General features: G+C 40.1%; 1 protein-coding gene across 4 annotated transcripts in view; it reads right to left on the bottom strand.

Annotated features, from left to right (window-relative positions):
* The window catches only part of LOC114285996 (binding protein), a 61241-nt gene that overhangs the window by 6091 nt on the left and 37889 nt on the right, over positions 1-17261 (bottom strand). For all 4 annotated transcript variants that reach the window (XM_082921745.1, XM_082921744.1, XM_082921746.1 and 1 more), the window contains 7 exons: positions 7399-7660; positions 7043-7234; positions 6747-6965; positions 6463-6639; positions 5692-5807; positions 468-932; positions 101-314 (listed from right to left, as the gene is read on the bottom strand). In XM_082921745.1, the coding sequence (XP_082777871.1) occupies positions 101-314; positions 468-932; positions 5692-5807; positions 6463-6639; positions 6747-6965; positions 7043-7234; positions 7399-7660 (1645 nt within the window). The remainder of the gene's footprint in view (positions 1-100; positions 315-467; positions 933-5691; positions 5808-6462; positions 6640-6746; positions 6966-7042; positions 7235-7398; positions 7661-17261) is intronic.

Below are 17261 nucleotides of genomic sequence, written 5' to 3'. Positions count from 1 at the left end.
ACATACACACCAATAGAAGTACAAGGTGAAGCTTGTTAAATTGCAGCAGCAGACAACATGATAAAATAAAGGTAAGTCAAAAGAAAACTTTAATGCCCACCGCAGAAAGCACTCGATCCTTTTGAATTAGACTCTGTAGGGTGCCTGTTTCTTTTGGATTGCTGCCTAAATCTGATGACTCGTCTCTGCCCATGATACTGGTAGCAAGCATTGGCTTACCACAGTTAACAGTTTCTCTAATCAAATGCGAAATAACATGAAATCGAGCACCATCATCCTGCATTCCATACTGTGACCTAACAGCAAGCAAGGCCCTGTCCACAAAGGCAACTGTGTCACATTTTATTGAGAATGATGCAGAAGGTGAAAATCCATATATCTAAAATTTAGTTAAAACCACAAGATGAAAGGCAACCAAAACTAAAAATTGTTACTTGAGTTATCTGGACATGGTAACAATACAATACCAAATGAAAAGCTGCAATCTGCTCTTGCTTTGCTCATCGTCCGCAGCCAGAAGATATGGCAGAAGGGGAATGACCTGTTGGACACATCGAGATGCTCTTTCTAGTGAAGATCTACAGAGATAAAGGATAACAAGTCGAAAAACAATCCTGGGGCATTTCTCTGCTCTTAATAGCATAGCCTTATCAACAGTTTTATTAGGTTTTCCACCCAATGCATTGCTAAGACCCCCTGATACAACAACTGCAGCCATCTCTGCAGCAGGAATATTCAGCGATTCTACTAACCCACGTGCTCTTTGGCCAAAAGTTGGGCCCACGGCAGACGAAGATTTAGGTAACACCTTGCTTTGTGCCTTCCCATTCATCTGACAGAGAATGATCCACAGATTGTCATATAAATTCCACCACTCCTCATCAACCATCTCGTCTTTATTTGTGGTAGGCTCTTTACATACACATGGATTCCTACAATTGCAAAAATCAAACCATAAATATGTATAAAAATGATGATATATTAGGAATGAACAGAAAAAGCACATAGAAGAATCTTATATTAAAGAGATGAACCAAATAAGTTACTAGATGAGAAATTGCAACTCTTACAAAAACAGGATTGTAGCCTTGCATGTACCAAATCCATTCTTGTTAGACAATACTTAATTAATAGGAATGAAAACCAACATTAGGTTATCTTCTAGGAATGAAAGCCCTACCCTATAGGTTACCAAAATTAAACTTGATGGACAGAATTACTTGGTCTTACATTGTTTGTTAATAGCAAAAGGATGATGGGAAACTTGTGGGACACAGAGAACTCTATGGTCATGTCATGGCTTCTTAACTCTACGCAACAAGATATCAGCAATGGGTACTTGTTTATGGATACTGCTAAGGAGATTTGGGATGTAGTTACACAGACCTATTCATAGAAGGGCAATATGGCACACATTTATGATTTGAAACTCTGAATTCACAACACAAGGCAGAGGGATTCCTCAATTGCAATTTACTTCTATACACTTTGTTATTTGCGGCAAGAATTGGATCAGAACCAGACACTTAATGTGGACAGCCCTGCCGATACTTTGAAATTGAAGAAGCTAATTGAACAAGAAAAGATTATTGAGTTTCTTTCTGGGTTAAATCTGAAATATGGTTAAATTAGGGTTCAAATCTTCAGCAAGGAACACCTATCATCTCTACAGAAGATCTATGCTTATGTTCAACATGAGGAAACTAGGCGGGAGATTATTCACCATCTCATGAAAGTTCGGCTCTGACTAGACTTCTGCTCCTCGAGATTCCAGGTCAGGGCTTAACAAAGGTTGGTGATAGGTGCCAAAATGTACACATTTAAGCCCCTTAAAGTACAATGGCTAGTCCTTGAATTATTGTTACTTGACAATTTTAATGAGTTTGTATATGTGTAGGTCATTCGGGCTTGTGAGATGAAATTGATCAAAATTTTGAAGTATTTAAAGCCCGAGAGACAGGACTCAACCCAAGTTTAAAGGCTTGGAAGATGAATCAAGCAATAAAAGCTCAACCCATGAGATATGAGATTTGAAGAAAGAAAAGTTAAAATTGTTGCCATCCCACCATAGAAGTCACTCTGCACAGCATTCGGTATTTTGAACATATCTCTCTCATCTGATATCGGATTAAGGTGAATCAAGAAGCATTGGAAAGCTAACTTAAAGGGCTACACTTTTATGTGAAATAAGAATTCTCCAATTCTGACATTTACTAGGTCAAAATGGGCCCGCAAGATGAGTCAAAAAATCTGGAAATAATTCTATCCGAATTTCTTTTTATTTTGGAGAATTCTAGCCTCTTGGGTATTATTTAGATGTGTCCTATGTCTAAAAATAGAGAAGCCTATTGATCATTAGGATTATTGAGGATTCCAGAGAAAAAGTAACGGAGGCAAGGAGAAGAGGTTTTCTACCTCAACCATGAGCGGCTACTCTTCTTATTCGGGATTGAGACGAAACCCTAATCAAGTATCTTGTAATTTTGTATTTAGATTCTAGTTTTTCTTTGGATTTGGATAATCGTGGTAGAGAGGATGTGGAAACTGGGAACTTCTCTTGGGGAAGTGAGGCTGTGACACGAAAGACTCGTCTTTTGGATGTGGTTTATAATGCATCAAATAATGAGTTGGTTCGTACCCAGACATTGGTGAAGAGTGCAATTATTCAGGTTGATGCAGCTCCATTTAAGCAATGGTATCTTCAGCACTATGGAGTTGACATTGGTCGCAAGAGGAAAACTACTGCTGCTGCCAAAAAAGAAGAAAGTTTGAGGCCAAGAATGCATTGGAAAACTATGCCTACAACATGAGGAACACCATTTAAGGATGAGAAGATCAGTTCCAAGCTTGGCCCAGATGACCAGAAGAAGATTGAAGCTGCCATTGAGCAGGCAATTCAGTGGTTGGATGCGAACCAGCTTGCTGAGTCGGACGAGTTTGAGGACAAGATGAAGAAGCTGGAAGGCATCTGCAACCCCATCATTGCCAAGATGTACCAGGGTGCCGGTGGTGTTGCTATGGATGATGATGATGCTCCTCCTGCTGGAGGTAGTGGTGCTGGTCCCAAAATTGAGGAAGTTGACTAAGCTCTTCAGTTTGCGTGATGGCAGGTATGTGTAGAAAATAAGCGGAATAGGTTGAAGTCCGGCGGTCTCTTCTTCTTGCCTCCGTCCTGGGCGGCCCTTGCCGGTGCTGCCTCCGTGTTTCCCACTCCACTGGGCACGATCACTACTCCCTGCTCCTCCACTACAGCATATGGTGGACCTCCAAATCGGAACATCACGGTGGCCTTCCGCTTCAGCTCCTTGTTTTCTGCCTTTAGCACACTTATCTCTGCTCGCGCATCCTTATACATGCGTTGGAGCCTATGTTACATGGACTCGGGTACGGGTGTCGGGTGTGGGGTATGTATCTAGAGGTCGGACTCATCGAATCATAAATTTAAGGAGACGCGGACTCGGCAAAAAAATGTCATATTTTTATATTTTTATCTAATATGTGAGATAAAATGGTATTATATTTAACTTATAGTGTCAAAATGACATTTATAGCAATTATATAACAATATATACATATAATAATAGTGTTATATACAATTATATAAGAAGTATCCGTTGAAAAGTATCCGACACATATCCCATACCCTTGTCCAAGTGTCGGGTGTCCGACACGGGTATTTGATTTAATTTGAAGAGTCCATGTAACATAGGTTGGAGCAGAGCCAGCTGGGAGTTTAACTGTTGCACCTCATTTGTTCTGCTCTGCAGCCGGTGCAACAAGTTTGTGACCGCAGTCATGGTTTCCACACATGACTTCAGAGTATACTGATTGGCCTCAATATCAGTTTGCACCGCCATTTTTTGCTCCACCGACCGCATCGGAAAGTTCAACGGAGCAAACACAGAGGTGTTTGGTTGAGGTTCACTGGCCACCGCACCAGTTCTCTCTCTTGTTGACTCATTGAGGTCGGGAAAGAGAGTGAGCAGCCCACGGGAAGACGAAGCCATTTTCTGGGCAACAGAGTGTTACAGCGTATTACAGAGTTTCTTTCTCAGCAAAACGAAGAATTTTTCAGAGGTTTCTCTCAGTTTTTTCTGTCTCAGCTTCTGCCTCAGCCTCAGCCTCAGCCTCCGTCTTGGTTAAATAGCCGAGGCAGCCACGCGTATCGCGCGCCACTTGACGCCAGACGACAAACGGGCGCGCCAGCCAAGGCACTCACGTGCCTCGCCATCATATCTGGCACGCCTTTTTATGGATTGGGCACGCCTTTTGATGGCACGCCTTTTGATAGATTGGGCACACCTTTTGAGGGTGCGACTTTTTAGGGGTCCGACAAGACTCTGTAAACTGTCCCGACATTGATTCCGGTTAGCTCCTTCAAGGGTCCGACAAGACTCTGTAAACTGTCCCGACATTGATTTCGGTTAGTTTTTACAAGGGTCCAGCAAGACTCCGTAAACTGTCACAACAACTATCACAACATTGTCTGCTACAACGGTCCGACATGACCCCATAAACTGTCTTCTACATCGGTCTGACACAACCATCCAGTGTCCTCCACAACGTTATGACACCACCATACAGTGTCTTCACCATCGGTCTGACACGACCATACAGTGTCTCCTATCCTCTTTTCTTTTATGTATTCGTCTATTTTCTTGTTTTGTTACTCTCTCCAAACTCAAGTTGGCTAGTTCCTATCCGCTTTGAGTTTGCGGAGGGCTGTTAAAACCTATCACCTACTTCACCCACTTAAACCTACTCCACTAAACCTAACCCACTACACCACTACCACCTCACCTACTCCACTAAACCTAACCCACTACACCACTACCACCTCCACTTCACCTACTCCTTACCTACTACACACTCACCCTCTTCTATATATAGGAATCATGAATCATTGTAATAAAATAACAATAAATCAATCAATAATACATAAATTCTTACAGATCGTTTTAAATCTTTTATTCAAACAATTTGTTCATTCAATTTATGTATTCGATTTCTGTGATTGAGAATACATGATCATACAATTGTTTTACTTTCTTATATATACAAATCGTGAGACAAGTTATGCTTAGGGGAGACGAATCGTGTTGCAACCTTAGTTTAGTGTAGACAAATCGTGCCGACAGAAAATGATTCATGCCTACATTTTGAATATACTCATCTTCTTGACAATGATATTGGGGCTTGTAGCCACAATACATCATTATTATCTGGGACATTGATTTACTAGAATCGAATATTTTAATTACATGATATGAGATTAGTAGTGGATTCGAAATCCCAAGTCTCTCTCCATATTCAGATTATTCTCTTTATTTGCGCAATTATTTTAGTTTTAATTTAAATTCTCATTTGTAAAAACCAAATCATCCTCTCTTCTTCAAATTAAATTTGAAATTAGCACTCGAATTGATACAACTTAGCCCAAAGTGCTCGTGGTAAGACACCTCGACAATCCACTTATTCTATTGAATTGGTGCTTTGTTTAGTTCTCTATTTTTGATTGAAAAATGACCGATCAGTCGGACTAGTGACATATCTTATGAGAAAGATAAATTGTTTTGTCATTACTGCAATAAACCAAGACAAATAACATGCATTATATATGATTTGAAATATAAAAAAAAAGTATCAACCAGAGTATTCAGATTTAAAACATCAAGTCCAAGTTGGTAATACCTGGATATGTCATTATCAGATTCTCCTTGTAAGACCTCGGATAAGGCAGAGCTGAGATCCTTGTGACTTTCTAATTCCAGGAAATCTGGAGAAAGATCTGAGCTACTTGTAGGAAACTTTCCATGCACCCAAAAAAAAGAAAGTGACCTTTTTCTTCAGTATGGCTGTCAAAAGGGCATTCGGCATACACAAGGAAAAATACAAGCTATTTCATACTAGCAGAAATGGATATAATGATGCATCATACGCACCTAAAAGCAACTACTTTATTATCAGAGCAATAAAAAGTTTCATACCTCTTCATGAGTGGAAGCAACACGTTAAAATACAATATAAAAACATAGATAATGAAAATGTAAACATTTTCAACATTAAACGATGGGGTAAATTATACCAGTTACGTACACATGTAGGGGACAACTCTTGACAATCGTGGTAATTTTATTTTTTAAGTTGGTTTTTTTCTCTCAGGAAAGTGCCTACATGGGGATTCTCAATGAGACATACTACTTTTGCAAGAGCTCTAGTTATTCATTTTAATACAAGTAGCAGGTCCACTACTGTCCATGCATGTTGTTTAATTAATTTTTTCAAATAGTTTTAACTACAAATTAAAGTATTTGAGGGGAGGGGACAACGAGCAAAACATAGTTATAGAAGACATGGGGTGTTTTGTCTAGTAACTAAATCACATCAATGAAGCTCTCAACAAAACTGAAGCAAAAAGAGAGAAAATGAAGGGCTAGTCAAATACTCAGGTAAGTTGAATACCGGAAGTTTCTGATTAATTTCGGAGATGAGTGTCTCATCAACTAGTCTGAGAAGATATAATGTATTGTCTCGACATGGTTGTGAGACAAAAATATTGTCCTCAGAAGATAAATCTATAAGCCTCCGAATTAAATCCTCATATATATCACGAAGCAGGTATTGATATGAGATGCCACCCTGCAGACGCACACAAAAATAAATAAAAACTTGCTGAAGCATAATTGTTCTCACTTCTATGTTGAACTATCACAGTTATTTATGCTGCAAGGAGGATAAAAACACACCTGTTCACATTGCAAAAGTAGAAAATTCACTGTCTCCTCTAGGTGCTGCCAACCACCTTTCACATAATGCATATAGTAACAAAGAACAACACAAAACAAATTCCTCACAAAACTTAGCTCATTTATCTCAGTATCACTGTGCACTTGTGACTCCACTTTGTAGTTTTTCAATGCATGAAGCCTAGTAGAAGCCATTAACCAGGCATTCCATCCATTTTCCTGTATAAAATATTTAATTAATATAAGACTAGTTTGTTTAGAGTAGAAAATGAAACAACAATCTAATAAATTTGTACCATTAGGGCTTCAATGTTTGAAGGATTTGAATCGAGAAGTTCAAGTAAATCTCCAATTATTTTTATTCTTGCAGATACATCCTCACATTTTGACAAGAATCTGAAAATTAGAACCAAGATCTGAGGAAGAAAAAACTGAGAGTGGCTTCCTTTGCTTTTCTGCTTGTCAAGCAGGGTATGTTTCTGCAAAACCTGTAATCAACAATTAAAAGATAACCATTTAAAAATAAACTCAAAATTTAAATAAATAAATAAATAAATAAATAGTTAAGTAATAGAAAAGTAGCAAACCCAAGACGACTTCAAACTATTACGTGAACAAGGGAAGCAAGACTCGAAATATCATATAATATCACCTGTTTTGGGCTAGCACCACCAAGGAGAACATCAAACAAACTAGCACACAGAAGATCTGTCTGTGGAAATCTAAACAGCCTATCCGATATGGCAGAGAAAATTGGTTGTATCCTTGAGCTGATCTTTCTATGGCACTCTGAGATGGATTTTGCTTTTCCAACTGAAATATTAAAAAATTTTGAACCCTTTCTCTCAGACGGAAGACCAACCAAAAGTCTCCCCAGGAACTGCAAACTGAGCAATCTGATGGGCTCAGAACTCCTAGAATAAACAAGTTGGAAGAAACAACATTAGAATCATTGTATATTTTGCATGGTTTACCCTAAAATCATGTTTTTGGAAAGTACAACAACAGCACCATACTTTGAGAAAATAAAGAAAAAGTAAATAAATAAGAGAAACATAGCAGCGAGCACTTTAAGGTAATAAGTACATGTCAATACATGTTAAAATCCACCTACTCTCCACCTACTTCACCCACTTAAACCTACTCCACTAAACCTAACCCACTACACCACTACCACCTCACCTACTCCACTAAACCTAACCCACTACACCACTACCACCTCACCTACTCCACTAAACCTAACCCACTACACCACTACCACCTCCACTTCACCTACTCCTTACCTACTACACACTCACCCTCTTCTATATATAGGAATCATGAATCATTGTAATATATATCAAAATATATCAATCAATAATAATACATACAATTTATTCTCTCTCTTTCTCTATACATTATTTCTTACATGGTATCAGAGCTGGTTTAAAACCTAGTATTTTCGCTTCCCCGGCGGGCGGCAACCTCACCTTAGCCGCCCGCCGGACCTCAACCTATTCCGCTTATTTTCTACACAACACATACCTTCACTTTGAAACCAGAGAACATTTTGCTTTCAAGCCCTCACAGTGATGCAGTGCTAAAGATTGCTGTTTTTGGTCTCTCAAGAATTTTACATCCTAATGATCACGCAGAGACAGTTTGCAGGTCTCCACTGTATATGGCCCCAGAAATTCTGCAATTTCAGCAATATGATGCCAAGGTTGACATGTGGAGTGCTGAATGTCCAGTCGTGTTCATGTCTTCCATTTTCCGAGCTCATCCCTTACGGTAATGCCAGGATGAGAGAGAAAGCTACAACACCCATCTCTTCTTTCTTTCAGATTCCTTTTCTCTCACAAGCATATGTCTCACAGACCCATCGTTCCTCACTCTTCTTCAATACCCTTCACTCTCCACACTCACTCCTCCATCACCATCATCAAAACCATCATTCACAATGGACAACTTTCTGAATATAATATAACCCACTATGTTTGTCCTCCACAATGGACAACCACCCACATGCCTTCTCTCTCTCATCTTTTCACTTTCCAACCCACTTTGCATCCACCGCCACTTTCCCCACTTTCTTTATTTTATATATATATATATATATCTCTTTTTTTTATTATAAAAAAAAAAAAAAAAAAAAAAAAAAAACATCATCTCTCCTCCGTTTGATTTCAAACTCCATTATTTTTATTTATTTTCTCCAAACCACTTTCCTTATTTCCCCATCTTTCATTTTTGATTTCAAATATATTTTTATTATTTCTTTCTTTATTTTTCTTTCACCTTATTTTTAATCTTTTTCCAATTCCATTCATACCATTTAGCTTTGCACACCAAACCATATTTTATTCATCTCAGGGATCAACCCCGATCACAATTTTACAAAAAAAAAAAAAAACAAAAAAAAAAAAACAAACAAACAAACAACCACATTCACAGGTGGGATTTTTTCTTCTCTACTCTGCCGCCGGTCTTTTCTTCTTGCCTCCGTCCTGGGCGGCCCTTGCCGGTGTTGCCTCCGTGTTTCCCACTCCACTGGGCATGATCACTACTCCCTGCTCCTCCACTGCAGCATATGGCGGCCCTCCAAATCGGAACATAAAACTGGCCTTCCGCTTCAGCTCCTTGTTTTCCGCCTTTAGCACACTTATCTCTGCTCGCGCATCCTTATACATGCGTTGGAGCAGAGCCAGCTGGGAGTTTAATTGCTGCACCTCATTTGTCCTACTCTGCAGCCGGTGCGACAAGTTTGTGACCGCCGTCATGGACTCCACACATGCCTTCAAAGTATACTGATTAGCCTCCACATCCGTTTGCACTGCCATTTTTTGCTCCACCGACCGCATCGGAAAGTTCAACGGAGCAAACTCCGGGGCGCTTGGTTGAGGTTCCAGTGCCACCGCACCAGTTTTCTCTCTTGTTGACTCGTTGAGGTCTGGAAAGAGAGTGAGCAGACTCCGGGAAGACGAGGCCATTTTCTGGGCAACAGAGTGTTACAGAATATCTCTCGCAACAGAGTATTACAGAGTTTCTCTCTCAGCACAAGGAACTCTCTTTCTCAGCAACACGAAGGATTTTTCAGAGGTTTCTCTCAGTTTTTCTCTGCCTCAGCCTCTGCCTTCGTCTTGGTTATATAGCCAAGGCGGCCACGCGCATCGCGCGCCTCTTGACGCCCGACAAACTGGCACGCCTTTTCATGGCACATCTTTTGATAAAGTGGACACGCCTTTTGATGGCACGCCTTTTTATGGATTGGGCACGCCTTTTGATGGCACGCCTTTTGAAAGATTGGGCACACCTTTTGAGGGTGCGACTTTTTAGGGGTCCGACAAGACTCTGTAAACTGTCCCGACATTTGATTCCGGTTAGCTTTTCCAAGGGTCCGACAAGACTCTGTAAACTGTCCCGACATTGATTCCGGTTAGTTTCTACATGGGTCCGACAAGACTCTGTAAACTGTCCCGACATTGATTCCGGTTAGTTTCTATATGGGTCCGACAAGACTCTGTAAACTGTCCCGACATTTGATTCCGGTTAGCTTTTCTAAGGGTCCGACAAGACTCTGTAAACTGTCCCGACATTGATTCCGGTTAGTTTCTACAAGGGTCCAGCAAGACTCCGTAAACTGTCACAACAACTGTCACCACATTGTCTGCTACAACGGTCCGACATGACCCCATAAACTGTCTTCTACATGGTTATGACACCCCCATACAGTGTCCTCTACAACGTTATGACACCACCATCCAGTGTCTTCACCAATGGTCTGACACGACCATTCAGTGTCTCTTATCCTCTTTTATTTTTATGTATTTTCTTGTTTTGTTACTCTCTCCAAACTCAAGTTGGTTAGTTCCTATCCCCCTTGAGTTTGCGGGGGGCTGTTAAAATCCACCTACTCTCCACCTACTTCACCCACTTAAACCTACTCCACTAAACCTAACCCACTACACCACTACCACCTCACCTACTCCACTAAACCTAACCCACTACACCACTACCACCTCACCTACTCCACTAAACCTAACCCACTACACCACTACCACCTCCACTTCACCTACTCCTTACCTACTACACACTCACCCTCTTCTATATATAGGAATCATGAATCATTGTAATATATATCAAAATATATCAATCAATAATAATACATACAATTTATTCTCTCTCTTTCTCTATACATTATTTCTTACAATACATATGGAAAGTTTCTCTCAATAATGTAACAACAACTTAGCTCAAGGGCAGGGGGCAATCCCTAACAGATAATTGCAAGAACAGAATTTTGCCACCCAAAAAAAAAAAAGAAAAAAAAAGTGGCATCCAATATATATTCGAGATCAAAAACATGTCACACTGCAATTTTTTTTTCAAATTTTTACAATTATACAAATAAGGCATATCTATCAAAACTCTTTAACTTGGGTAATCTCATACTAGCAATAATATAATTGCCTTCATTGGAAGTTTAAAATAAAATATTTAAACAAAATTATGTAGAGAAACTAGTAGAACTATAGTTAATCTCAGGGAATACACAAATACTATGTATAAAAAGATGCATCTGTGAGCAGTTGTTTAGCAGCTTACTCATAGCAAACCCTTCACAAACGAGGAGACCTAATCGCATTCTCCATCCTCAATTGTGCACAAGAGGGGGGAAGAATCTTTGAATCATTTGTTCTTGCATTGCTCTTTGGCTTTGACTTTGTGGAATAGATTATTCATGTTGGCAGAATTTTTGTTAGCAGGCCCCTCTTTTCTTGATTTTGACAGATTGGAAGGCAGTGTATGATGCATAGCTTGAGGTGGTGTTACTTCCATTTTTTTTTCTTCTTTAGAGGACCACTTGTCATCCAATCCCTTGTAATCTTCCTTTTTATTATGTTAGAATTTCCCATCTTTACCTTCACCTACTCCACTACACACTCCACTTCACTTACCTCCACTTCACCACACACTCCACTTCACCTAACCCACTATCACCTCCACTACACCTACTACCACATTTTCTTCTATATATAGATTGTATAGGAATTGTAATTGATCAATCTTGTAACAATCAAACAATCAATAATACAATCATTTCTCTTTATACATTAAATTTCTACATGGTATCAGAGCAAGGTTAAAGATCTTAGTGTTCTCGGTGTTCTCCGCCTTCCGGCGGGCGGCAACCTTGCCTTGACCGCCCGCCGGATCTCAACCATTTGAGACCTCCATCAACTCGCAAGACCTCTCTCACACCAATTTGATGTTCGCTTCAACCACCTCCAGGGTTCACTGCCTTCTACCGTCGGACGCATGAGGAGCTTGAAGCAGCTGGATGTACTGGCCTCATCCCTGCAACTGTATGCCAGCTTTCAAGGCTTCACAACAACTCCGAACAGCCAATGCCAAGCCCAAGATGGTTGATGTATCTATTTCACCAATGTAATACTTTTCCATCTTTATCTTGGACGAGTTTGTAAAGATTTTCTTGATCTTCTTCGTGCAAAGCAACCCTGTTCCAAGAATTTTGACCATTTTCAGTTGGGAGGGATTTCTTTCTCCTGGATTCGGCTCCAAGATAACCTCCTAACACAAACCCAGATTTATAGCCCCACCAGTTTGGTGAAACATCTTTACTTTCATTTCCTTCAACATCAAAAACGTGATTTGCAGATTCTTCCACCAACTCCAATACATTGTCCTGATTATAGTTTGTCTGTGGGCATTCCTCGACTTTTTTGACAAGTATTCCTTCAAGATCCTTAGAAGAATATGTCTGCACAAATTTCTCTCTCTCTCTCTCACACTCACACGCCTTTTTGAAAAATCTTATCACCACCACTGAGCTGAGACTTGGCTGTGTGAAAATCTCCACCGCCATTCCCTAACCCACATGGGCTTGTTCTCATCTTTTCATACAACCCATCTTTCCCAAATTGTTTAATCAATCAGTCTGAAACCGCCGAAAATCCTTTGAAAAAACTTTTCCGTTTCTGAGAAAGAGATTCTGGAACACTCTGTTGCCATTCTGTAACCAACCCTTCTCTGAAACACTCAGCAACCCATAACAGGGCCTCGTCTTCCCGTTCAGCTACCCAGAATATGGCCTCTTCGTCCCGTGGTCTGCTCACTCTCTTTCTCGACCTCAACGAGTCAACAAGAGAGATAACTGGTGCGGTGGCCAGTGAACCTCAACCAAGCGCCTCTGGTTTTGCTCCGTTGAACTTTCCGATGCGGTCGGTGGAGCAAAAAATGGCGGTGCAAACTGATATTAAGGCCAATCAGTATACTTTGAAGTCATGTGTGGAGACCATGACGGCGGTCACAAACCTGTCGCACCGGCTGCAGAGTAGGACAAATGAGGTGCAGCAGTTAAACGCCCAGCTGGCTCTGCTCCAACGTATGTATAAGGATGCGCGAGCAGAGATAAGTGTGCTAAAGGCGGAAAATAAGGAGCTGAAGCGGAAGGCCACCGTTATGTTCCAATTTGGAGGTCCGCCATATGCTGTAGTGGAGGAGCAGGGAGGAGTGATCGTGCCCAGTGGAGTGGGAAACACGGAGGCAACACTGTCAAGGGCCGCCCAGGACAGAGGCAAGAAGAAGAGACCGGCGGCAGAGTAGAGGAAGTGAAGTGGAGTGTGTAGTGGAGTAGGTAGTCTTGTCGGACCCTTAAAAAGTCGCACACTCAAAAGGTGTGCCCAATTTTGTCAAAAGGCGTGCCATAAAAAGGCGTGCCCAATTCATCAAAAGGCGTGCCGGACATGATGGCGAGGCACGTGGGCGCCTTGGTTTGCGTGCCCGTTTTGTCGTCTAGTGGCAAGAGGCGCGCGATGCGCGGATCGACCCTGGCTATTTAACCAAGGTTGAGGCAGAGGCTGTGCAAACCAGTTTGAAACCTTTGAATTTTGGCAGTCTGAAACACTCTGTAAACTGTCCCGACATAGATTCCGGTTAGTTTCTACAAGGGTCCGACAAGACTCTGTAAACTGTCCCGACATTGATTCCGGTTAGCTCCTTTATGGGTCCGACAAGACTCTGTAAACTGTCCCGACATTGATTCCGGTTAGTTTCTACAAGGGTCCAGCAAGACTCCGTAAACTGTCACAACAACTGTCACAGCATTGTCTGCTACAACGGTCCGACATGACCCCATAAACTGTCTTCTACAACGGTCCGACATGACCCCATAAACTGTCTTCTACAACGGTCCGACATGACCCCATAAACTGTCTTCTACATCGGTCTGACACCACCATACAGTGTCCTCTACAACGTTATGACACCCCATACAGTGTCTTCACCAACGGTCTGACACGACCATACAGTGTCTCCTATCCTTTTTTATTTTTATGTATTTTCTTGTTTTGTTACTCTCTCCAAACTCAAGTTGGTTAGTTTCTCTCCTCCTTGAGTTTGCGGGGGGCTGTTAGAATTTCCCATCTTTACCTTCACCTACTCCACTACACACTCCACTTCACTTACCTCCACTTCACCACACACTCCACTTCACCTAACCCACTATCACCTCCACTACACCTACTACCACATTTTCTTCTATATATAGATTGTATAGGAATTGTAATTGATCAATCTTGTAACAATCAAACAATCAATAATACAATCATTTCTCTTTATACATTAAATTTCTACATATTAATTATACTCCCTTATTTTTTCTTTTTCTATTGTTGCATAATAAAAATAATAGATAATAAAAAAACATACACAAGGCATCAAGCTGCCAACCAAGGTATTCTCAGAAGTTTTTGCATCTGCAGCTAAAATTAGGAACCAGCCAAGTTTTTCCATCTGTCCCTACTCTTTAACTGCCAGGAGGAAACAACATTTGTCTTATTGGATGTGAAGAGGAAGACATAATGTCATCCTCAGGATATGTTTGAAATCTAGTATGCGCTCTCTATTAACAACATAATTGTCAATGCAAGTGTAGCAGCCCAGCTTGCATTCCCAATGATTGCAAGCCATATGTAATGTCAACCCACATTGTAATGTCATCAGCAAAGACCTGCAACCAAACTTGCTCTCAAATCCTGGGGTGCCAATATAAGATCCAAGGCCCTCAACGAAATTGTCCAGGCTGGACTGGAGAGCACAACCTTAAGTCCACGACTATCATTTTCTCTCTCCCTCCAAGTTGTTGTTCCCTCATCTGTGCTCAAACTCTTAGGTCTTCGCCGCTTCTATATCAGCTACTAGAATGAATTTACGCTAAACTCTAGTACATGATAGAAAAATAAAACAATTTTTTTAAGGAAATTTTTTTTCTTTATAAGGTAGTATATTTAGTGGATGTTTGGGAAGTTGCTATTTTAGTAGGCTATTTTAGTTTTTGACTATTTTAGTAGGCTAAAATTTTTATGTTTGAGAAGATGATTGAACTTTTTTGTAGTTGGATGTGATGTTTTGGAAAAAAGTGAAATGATTATGGGTCTGATGAGACATTTTGTCTTATTAACTATTTTAACATATTTTGTCTATTTGTGGATTTTAACCAAAAAATAACCTAAACTAAAGTTGCTAAACACCCCCCTAGAACAACACAAGTTACCTAACATTCAAGCAATTAATCCCAACTACTTGAGAACTACTCACACATGAATTAAAGTCACACTCGTATTATTTAACTATATGTGTTTTAAGTTAAATAAGTATAGGCTTTACATGTTTTATACCGCCTTCAGACAGTTAAAGGTATAATATATAAATATCATCTTGATTTCTATTATGTAGCATTGACAGATGTCTGCTATTATGTAATAGAAATGTCAAATATATTTCATAGTCTCAATATTTCCTTATAAATTGTGAGATATTATGCCAAGTTATCTCAAGGACACTAACCGGATAAAATTCCTAGATTAGAATGAAAAATTAAGGTATATATATATTTTGACAAATAATCAAACTTTATTAGAAAAGCATCAAGACGATGCAAAGAATACAAAGAATAGAAACCCCCAAGGGCCCAACAAAGCTAACTAATCAAATTCTCCACAAAAAATATCTGGATCAACCGAACCCGTAACCCAAACTGTGCAACACCATAAGAAGTCGGATTTTTAACCAAGGAATTGAATGAGACACACTCTGAAAAACACACCTATTGCGCTCCAACCAAGCCAACCCTTAAAAATGAAACACGAGAGTTGAGATATATATATATATATATATATATATAGAGAGAGAGAGAGAGAGAGAGAGAGAGAAAAGAACAAGAGATTTATTGGAAGAGAGGGCACAAAACCTAATTCAGTTTCTTACTTCTCTAAACACATGTATTTATAATAATAAGGGAATAAGTACAATGACACTATTACCCTCCAGTACATAACTTAACACCTCCCTCCTCAAGTTGGTGTAGATATCCCTCATGCTTAACTTGCATACAATAGGATGAAACACTTTACTCCCTAACCTTTTAGTAAACACATCACCTAACTTATCTTCAGATATGATAAAAGACAAACAAATGATGCCACTATTCACTTTCTCCTTGATAAAATGTCGATCAATCTCAATGTGCTTAGTTCTATCATGCTGAACCGAATTATGAGCAATGTTAATAGCGGCCTTATTATCACAATATAGTCACATGGGACCACCACTCAACAATCCTAGGCCAGCCAATAAAACTTTCAGCCATATCAACTCACAAATGTCATGCGCTATGGCTCGATACTCCGCTTTTGCACTCGATCTAGCAACAACTGACTACTTACTCCGCCAAGTCACCAAATTTCCTCTTACAAATGTACAATAGCCCTTGGTAGACCTCCTATCATCAATAGCACCATCTGCATCGGTGAAAGCCTGTAACCTTAAATGATCATGATTAGAGAACAAGATGCCTTTTCCAGGCACTAATTTGAGATACCTTAAGATCCGATGAACTGCATCCAAATGCCCCGTGCGAGGATCATGTATGTATTGGCTAACAACAACAACGGCATATGCAACATCTGGCCTTGTATGAGAAAGATATATCAGTCTTCTCACAAGCCTTTGATACCTCCCCTTGTCCACATGTTCTCCGTCACTACTACTAAGCCTGTGATTAGCCTCAATAGGAGAATCAGCAGGCCTACATCTCAACATGCCTACCTCCTCAAGCAAGTCCAAGATGTACTTCCTTTGAGAAACAAAGATGCCCCTATCTGATTTAGCAATCTCAATTCCAATAAAGTACCGTAATGATCCAAGATCCTTAATTCAAATTTCCTAGAAAATTGAGCTTTGACTTTGGGCATTTCCAAGGTCTAACTCCTTTCCTCATTTCCTAATATCGTCTTGATTTCTATTATGTAGCAACTTTTACTTTATCCTTGCCAAAATAAAGAGAGAGAGTGGAAAAGATGAGACAAACCTGTCATGTGGTCAGTAGCGCCTGAGTCAATGATCCAAGGATAAAAAGAAAAAGCACTAAAGGCATTCGTAGGAACACCTGTGGAAGCAAAGTTGTAAGTAGAAGGAGGATCAGAAGCAAGGACAGAGAAAAAATCAAGCCGAGCC

This window comes from Camellia sinensis, chromosome 3 (assembly GCF_055761805.1).
Source record: "Camellia sinensis isolate YWXY chromosome 3, ASM5576180v1, whole genome shotgun sequence".
Taxonomy (NCBI): Eukaryota; Viridiplantae; Streptophyta; class Magnoliopsida; order Ericales; family Theaceae; genus Camellia; species Camellia sinensis.
This window is presented reverse-complemented; position numbering and strand designations above follow the sequence as displayed.